Consider the following 8,789-nt stretch of genomic DNA (forward strand, 5'->3'; position numbering starts at 1 on the left):
AGCTATCTTTGAAGGCATTACTCTGGTAGTAAGGACAGACCCTATTTCCGGTTTCTAGCTATCTTTGAAGGCATCACTCTAGTAGTAAGGACAGACCTATTTCCGGTTTCAGCTATCTTTGAAGGCATCACTCTAGTAGTAAGGACAGAATCTATCTTCCGGTTTCAGCTATCTTTGAAGGCATTACTCTGGTAGTAAGGACAGACCCTTATTTTCCGGTTTCAGCTATCTTTGAAAGAATCGCTTTAGTAGTAAGGACAGAATCTATCTTCCGGTTTTAGCTATCTTGGAAGGCATCAGTTTAGTATTAAGTACAGAATATGTTTTCTTTGACAGATGGTGTCAGCTCTAACTCTCCTTATTCTTTTGCTAGAATCGTAAATGTTTAGATACTTCATCACAACCAAAAGCGGTGATTTCACCAAACCTTTCATTTACTAGAAGATCTCTATGTTTTCAATATCCATGTTTTAAGTTTTTAGACACATTTTGATTGTTAATTTGATTAATATTAAGTTGGCATGTGACAAAACTGTCTATTAATAACAATTAATATTTACTAAAAAGTATGCTTATTAATATTCAAGAGTAGAATACACAAAAGCAGACGTTTTACTTTTTGTTGTCCCAGAAATAACCGTCGGTTTTTATGGATTTTACTCTTAATATAGTATCACAATGTGCCTTAAAAATTATGCTTAGTAACTTTAATAAATAAAATAATAGTACCCCAAGAATTAAATAGGAAATATATTCTGGCTAAATATTTTTTCTAATAAGATTAACAATGGAGCTCAAATTATAATATATTTTAGAAGTACAAGTTTTTCATTATATGTAGCCAACTAATCATTTTCAATGACAAAATATCGCTGGAATTTGGGTATCACAGTAGCCACTGTTGTGGTTTGCTTGATTCAACTTGCCTGAAAGAGACACATTCGATAAAAAAAACAAAATAAATTCTGTGACGAATATATCTCCTCTCCAAATTTCATTTATATAGTCTGGGTATGAGTTTACATGGCATACCTCCGAGTACTCAACATGTAGCAGTATATTTGACATCGTAGAACAGTAAATCCACATACAAGATGTACAATAAGATTTGTACGTCCTTTCATATCATGCCTTACTTTACCAGAACTGAAACGTCAGTGAAACAATTGTATTCATCGATCTTGTATTAACCGCTTATTTCTCCTCTGATTTTTCCAGACACTAATCCATCGATTAATAGTAGAGTCATGAAACGTAAGCACATACGTGAAGAGTGGAGACGTCCTTTGGCTTTGCTGTCAATTATAGTAATCTCAACAAAAGCCAAAACGACATTTGCAATGATGTGTGGTCAACTGCAGGGTAAAAGCAGGTCTTAAAAAACTTAACCCAAATTCATATCGTACATTCATGACTGTTCGGCCACTAATTATCAGTCCAATTACTGTCTTCAAGTTGGTATTGAATTTGTGTGAAATGAGATAACGATTTCTAATTGTCATATTGTGCAGCTAGCGTTACCTTGCGGTATAGTTAGCATTGCATCACCTTGTCTAAGTTATTTAGTATACATACTAGAACTCGTCTGTGAGAACGCCTACAGTGTTGCCAATTAGGGGGCCTGGATAAACCAAAATGAAGTGACTCTTCTCTCTATGTATGTACAGATTATAACATCTGAATCGCTTTGACTGCATTTTCCTCTGTTTAAAAACCTCAGTCACCACCCGCAGTTAACAATGACACGTAATTAGACGTAAACAGTAACCAAAATTAATGCAATTAACACATAACAAAAATAATCAAATCTCAAAACAAAATGAGGGTACTATCTTTCCAGAGCTGATTACACGTTTAAATAGTACTAAAACAGCCATGTGTTATCACAACAGGCACGTGAGACGTACTCATGATAACAGCACATTAGTTTTTGGAATTGCTTTCAAGTGTAATTTTCCAGATCGTATTAAATGCTTCGCAAGGAAGATATAAGACTGTGGTTGACATTAGCAGAAGTAGCGTTTAATAACTAGAGTAAGATAAAGTGAAAGAGAAGACATGTGAGCGTAAAGACTAGGCTCATGGTGTATAATGGTGTAGTAATTACTACCAATGGTGCTGTATGAGGAAAAAAGAGTTGAACATGTACAAAACAGCAGGGACAGAGATTGAATGGTTTCGATGGTAGATGCCCAAGACAGATTTTAGGAATAAACTGGAAATAGAGGATGACAAAGAAAGATTTATGAAGAATGATGTACAAAAGAATCATCAGAGGAGCGGTGTTGGATCTAGGAAGAATATGAATGGTTTCCTTGCGTTCCTCTCCTCCTTGCCACCTGAGAGCACTCTAGCTTTTCATCTTCTTTTTTTACCTTCCACTCGATATATTTCCAAGGAATTTTCTTCCGTATCCACCTTTCTTATCACCTTTCTTCCTTCATCTTTCTAGATTTCAGAGAAATAAGTACAGGATATGGAAACATATAGAATATTAGTCAAAAAGGTGGTCGCGTATAGCTGGCTCATTGACTGGCTGATTAAATATTTGCCTTTTTGAATTTTTCAGTGCCGTTTATACGTTCAATATTAATTATTAATGTAAAAATATAACAAATGAATAATGATTTATATTGTGGGGTTTCTTTGCATAAAAAAATAAAAGTTATTCTACATTTGAAAGTATAATTTAAGCTTTAAAAAATCAATTATTTTAAACATACGGTGACCCGCATATTTGCGAAGGAATCCGGAATATGTTGTAGTATTATTCAACCAGTGTTTAGAGCAGTTTTTCTGTTAGGCATACGAACCACTAGTTAAACTATCACCCATTTTATTTATTTGCTCTATTGTAGTTTTATAGATGTCTTATTTTGTCAATTACTATTTTGTGAATATAACAAATATTTATTTTAAAAAACTTTCTTTAAACGTTTAAGTTTATATGTTGGCTTTGCGTGTTATCAAATTTAATTTCCATAGAACAGTGTAACTTAGCAAAACTTGTTTCAAGTATTAAAACAACTGTTAATCATATATCTCATTGTCGTGTGTTATTCTATAGTTAAATATTTTATTTGTTTCATAATTAGTGCCTAATTTTGAACTGATAGACTAGAGGGAAAACAACTAGTCAACAGAACCCATCACCAACATATAGGTTACTCTTATGTGTTCAACTAATGGAATTTGACTTTCACTGTTGTAGCACATCCACAGCCACAATGTATGGAGCGCGTTTTTGTAGCAACTGGCAACAAACCAGGAGCCCCTCATAGTCTGAGTACGCTAACTACTAAGCCACGTCTGGCTTCTATCTTTATTGTCGTCTGCTTTAAAAAGTTGTTGTTGTTTTCAGTTCAGTCACATTTCAGATACAAAGTAGATCTTATTGAGAAGAGAGTTCAATTCTTATTTTATAAAGTTGAACACATCTACAATATGGATGCAAGTACTTCTGGTTTTGTTGACTTAAAATAATCTACACAAACTCTCATCATTTGCTACATGAACAGATGTATTACGTTTATTATGTTTTCAAATTTCAAAGGAACTGACTTTAAGAACATTAAAAAGATCCCTATATTGTTTGCGTAAGAGAAGTAAAGCAACCTAAATGTAATGTTGAAAAAAAATATTTGACTAAAACAGTGTAATATCTAGTTTTGTTACAGCCACATTAGCAAAAAACAGTCATTGACAGCACGTAACGACATATTCTGATTACTTTCGTTGTGATATAGCAGTTACCTATACCAAATTACAATACATGCAGCGATGTGGTGCTTCACAAATTTTTAATAAAGAAATCGATATCATAGTCACATACAAGTAATGTTATCTATGTGATGGACGTTTATTATATCTAGTAAATTTGAAAGAACCATGTACGAAGTTTTATATTTAATCCAAGTCTTTATCATATATCATATATGAAGTTTTATCTTTATCAAAATCTCGTGAAATGGTCATGATTGGATTTTATATTGGACAAAATGCCTTGTAAAGTGGCATGCGAAATATTTCCTTCGTTAGGAGTGCTGTTACATGGATAATTTCTTACAACCCTTTGAAATACTCAGATAGCAGGAAATAGAGAGGATTGAGTATGTTATATTAAAACGATTTCGGATACACAATTCAGCATGGCACGTGGCAACCTCTGCTGATACGATATCGTGGTTGAACAGAATGTATCATTTGACATTCTTTGGAGTTTGTAGATAGTATGATGCCACCGAAAAATGATCCCTTCTGGAAAGAGTATGTAACAGCTCTTTCAGCCGTAAAATATTCACACACTCAAATAATAAAAATCTCTTCAGATTAGAGATTTAAATTTCCAAGGCGATAATATCCCTTGTACATAATGGCAATCGAAATCAAAGGAATATTGAATAACTTGTGGCAACAGGAACATCCAAAAAGAGACTTACAAAAAGTCATGTCCTAGTCGTGGTAAGCAAATGCAGACGTTTGGCAACAAGTGGGAATCTCCGAACACAAAGGTCACTTGCAAAAGCTGTCCGCGTATATCAGACAACAGCATGCAACATAAGCAAGAAGAATCCTCATCTGGTAAAACAACACGTGTACACAAGTTACTTCCACAACAAGCCTGTACAACTGTCGCATACCTCAATCATCTGGAGAATGAAACAGGCATTCATGTTTTTTCATACGAAGACAAAACCGTCAACTCGCCTTTGGATTAATGTGCGATCTTGCTGTTGAAACAGGAATTTGAAACAGTCGTGTTCGTACTTTAGATGGCTTATGGAAAGTTGCAGGGAAGAGATGTGTGCTTTAGATATTAAGCTTTAGGAAGAAGCTTATGAAATTATAGGATGAAATTTAAGTTTTACCAAGTTGCTTTTGATATTTTTGCATCAATTTTACCACCTTTAAGATAGCATGATAAACTAAAAGGGCGTTCTCGTTTTATCCCAATAAATATGAATAACATGTTAAAGTTTTTTTTACATACTTTATAGGAGCTCTTCTAATTCAGACCCTGTTTATTACAAGGGTTCTCTCTAATATTACTTGACAGCCTTCTTTAAGAAGTTAATTAATTTAACAGTTATTTGTCATCTGTTAGCTACACAAATAGCGAAAATGTTAGTGCAATTACTTTCCCAACCGTTATGGCCTAAGTTGTATTCATAATATATAGTGATGTATTAATTTCGATACAAAAGCTTACCCCGTAAGATCCCAAGTTATCCACGACACACGGCAGTTGCGCATCACGACCAACAGATACAGTGACGTTTGGAACTGCTTTAGAAAACTCTGGCTCTGATTCTTCATCTGCAAAAAGTGAAAGAAAGTTTAGGTTCTAGTTATTCATATGAATTAAAAGGTTCTAAAAGTGTAAACACTGAAACGATAGATAGATGGCTAGATAGATAGACATGCCTAAAAAATAATAAAACGGTATGGTACCGACATATTGAGCATACAAGTATAGCATTTTTAAGCATTTAAAACAACAAGTGTTATTGACAGCGTTCTCTCATAAGAACCAATTACAACAAATATTTATGGGTTTCTTAAACTAAGCATCAGAAAGTGAAGAACAAAAGATGATTTTTTTCTGAATGACTGCATTATCATTAAAGTCATTATCGTGTACACATCATCATATTCCATCATGTGTGAAATAAGAATAAGGCAGATATGGTGTGGTTGACATTATATATTACATATTCTTCTTTTTTTCACTCATAAGTTCTTAGAATTACAAAGATGGTTTTCTCCCTTGTTGCTATGGTTACACGATCTGATCCGAGAACAAGAGAACTAGCTTGGTGGTTCGGCAGTTCTTCTGAATGATTGTGAAGTTAATTCAAATAAATAATAATAATAAATATTTGGTGTGTTATTAATATTTACCTTTGTTCTAGTGGCTTAAATAAAATTGATAATAATTACAATACGCTTACTTAATCCAGCTCACACCATAACATTTTTTAGTTCAAGAAAACTGATGATATAATTAGCGTTTCGATTACCACTGCGACTGTTTTATCCCAGGCGGTCTGATGAGCCTTGGTATTGAACGAAAGGCTTCGGCGATACTGGCTATGGCAGATATTGAGTGGTTGACAAATTGTTACTTATCCTTTGTTTTCACTCATAAATTTTCAGAAGTAAAACGTGCTTCAGTAGTTCATGATTCTAATCTTGAAATTATATGTTAAATATTTGTCAAATCACTAATGTCATTAGTTTAAATAACTCTAGAATGAACGACTGTTAATTGTTATTTCTGAATAATCTTTATGGAACTTATATTTTGCCCTTATCATTCATAACTGTTTGAAGAGATGAAAGTTCTGGGCATCTGATAACTGAAGTCTTTTTATCACTATTAAAAATAAAAATATTTTCCCCCCACAGTAAAATAAACCTATAAATATATATATCACATAAATGTGAGTTGTAAGATATATCAATGAATTCGTCTTGTATTCCACTAGTAATATCACATGTTATGCTAGTTACCTGCGTTTTCGGGCACTGATTTTTCCAGAAGTAATCCCCCCCAGTGGCACAACGATATTTCTGAGAACTTACAACGTTAGAAACCGGGTTTCGATACCTGTAGTGGGCAGAGCACAGATATTCCATTGTGCAGCTTTGTGCTTAATATAAACAAACAAATCCAGAAGTAATCGGTATAGTTGAACCTAACATAATGAGAAAAGAGTAATGCGTCCTACAACTTAGGTAATGTAATTTTCTTCACTCAAAAGTCTTAAAGTTCTAACTTACCAGCACAAAATAGTTAATCAGGAAAAATAAAACATCTGAAAAAATGGCATTCAACTTTCTATAGAACTTCTAAGCAAAGTTTTTATTATACAGCACCACATGTCTGAATGCATAGCTAATTTGAATGAAAATAATTCAAATGAAACCCGTAAACTCGGTAGGTGAAAATACGCCCCCTAGCAAAATAGGTCTGGTTTTTGCATGACTTGTATTTTTAAAAACATTTAAGTTTTTAAATTACCATAACATATTGAAACTTCAAAAGGCCTAATTTTCAAAGTTCTATTTTTGTCATACCATATTACAATATCCACTAATTACTACTATATTTCCTATATTCTCCTGAAGTGAACTCTTCGAAAGCGCTCGAGTTTTGGGTCTCGTTTGAAAACCAGTAAAACTTTTGGATATGATCCTGTGCGCTAACTTCTTAATCAGAATTTAGTAGTTACGTAGATATTATAGAAACACAATGAATAAACAAATAAAACTTCACTTCTGTGCAAATCGATATCAACATGGTCTCAAAGATGGCCACAAAATTTCATTTCATTGTTTGAGACCATGTTGATATCAATGACCACAAAACTCTTTATTTCATTGTTTTATTAACCTTTGATGAGAATATAGGACAGTTTAGACTTTAATTAATAAAATAAATACATTATTTCAGTTTTAAGTGTATGACTGCCAGCTATAAAACTTTTATTCTAACAGGCTTGTTTGTAGATTCCTCATCTGGTTCCTATTTTCCCTTATTCATCTCTCCCAGAAAGTTTTTTAAGTGACTGACTGGAAGAAAGGCAATGTTAAATAACGAATGTATTTATAGACTTAATATTTGCCGATATTGCATTGATCATCATAGTAGCTTAGTTTATATAAATACAAGCTAATAGACTGGTGTTGTTGTTGTTTTTTTATCGTGTCATAAATGTTAGCATATTTTATTTGATTTCTATATAGGTTAATGTCATATTGAGGACATTTATGTGGGGAACCTAGGCAACATGTGTACGTGTCATTAATAATTCCTGTCTGACAGTAAATCAGAAGTATAATTGAACTGAACTGCTAAGACTAAATTAACCTATCACGTATCTTATTTGTTTCAGTATAAAATATATGATATTCAGTTCAAATCAGTCGCAGTTGTGCAAGTACTTGACATAATAAGAAAAACTTCGAGCACGAGCTACGATAAACATAAACGTTACAAAAAGGCTAAACTAACCTTTGTGTTGTTTTTCTGTAATTTCGCCTGGTGGATTTTCAATACTTAAACTGTAGTTTCCAAATTATCAGGCCAGTTTAGGTCAAATTTCTAATTTTTTTTCGAGATTCTAAAGCAAATATTTTGAGACATAATTTGAATTACCTTTTAAAGGTTCAAAAGCATATTTTGAGTTATTGTGGAATCGACTAAAAAAGAGCAAATAAAACAACAGGGTAAATTTTACATAACATACCAAACTAATTTATCTCTTAATCAGCTTAGACTAACAGGGGTTATCTGTAGGAGTTATGAAGGCTGTCTTGAGGCGTTACTGAATTACGTTCACTATAGATTCAAATATAATGCATTAGACTTAAAAAAAATAGAAAACCCTGAAAGATGACCGGGTATATGCTTAAATAATATTTGAGAGTATTCGCTACAAAAAAAGCTCAGGATTCAGTCTTTTGATATTAAGGGGTTTTGCGAGGAGAAATATGCATGTAATAGAAAATGCTTTCGGTTAAACATGCATGCTCTCTTTTGGATTTATGATATCAGGTGTATACAGCTGAGAAATATATGAAGCTTTATCTAAAATTTAAAGAAGTCAGTTCTGGATGCTTTTGCTCAGCCACTTTGTCGTCTCTTAGGGGCCGGCATGGCCAGGTGGTTAAGGCACTCGACTCGCAATCTGAGGGTCGCGGGTTCGAATCCCCGTCACACCAAACATGCTCGCCCTTTCAGCCGTAGGAGCGTTATAATGTGATGGTCAATCCCATTATTCGTT

The 8,789-nt window shown here is 33.4% G+C and overlaps 1 protein-coding gene across 4 annotated transcripts in view; it reads right to left on the reverse strand.

Moving 5' to 3' along the window:
- The window catches only part of LOC106478099 (lachesin-like), a 93,589-nt gene that overhangs the window by 35,182 nt on the left and 49,618 nt on the right, over positions 1-8,789 (reverse strand). For all 4 annotated transcript variants that reach the window (XR_002609821.1, XM_022381632.1, XM_022381631.1 and 1 more), the window contains exon 2: positions 5,210-5,316. Coding sequence is in view for 3 of the 4 variants with exons in the window: in XM_022381632.1 (XP_022237340.1) it covers positions 5,210-5,316 (107 nt within the window). In the remaining variant the exon portion in view is untranslated. The remainder of the gene's footprint in view (positions 1-5,209; positions 5,317-8,789) is intronic.

This window comes from Limulus polyphemus, unplaced genomic scaffold (assembly GCF_000517525.1).
Source record: "Limulus polyphemus unplaced genomic scaffold, Limulus_polyphemus-2.1.2 Scaffold180, whole genome shotgun sequence".
Taxonomy (NCBI): domain Eukaryota; kingdom Metazoa; phylum Arthropoda; class Merostomata; order Xiphosura; family Limulidae; genus Limulus; species Limulus polyphemus.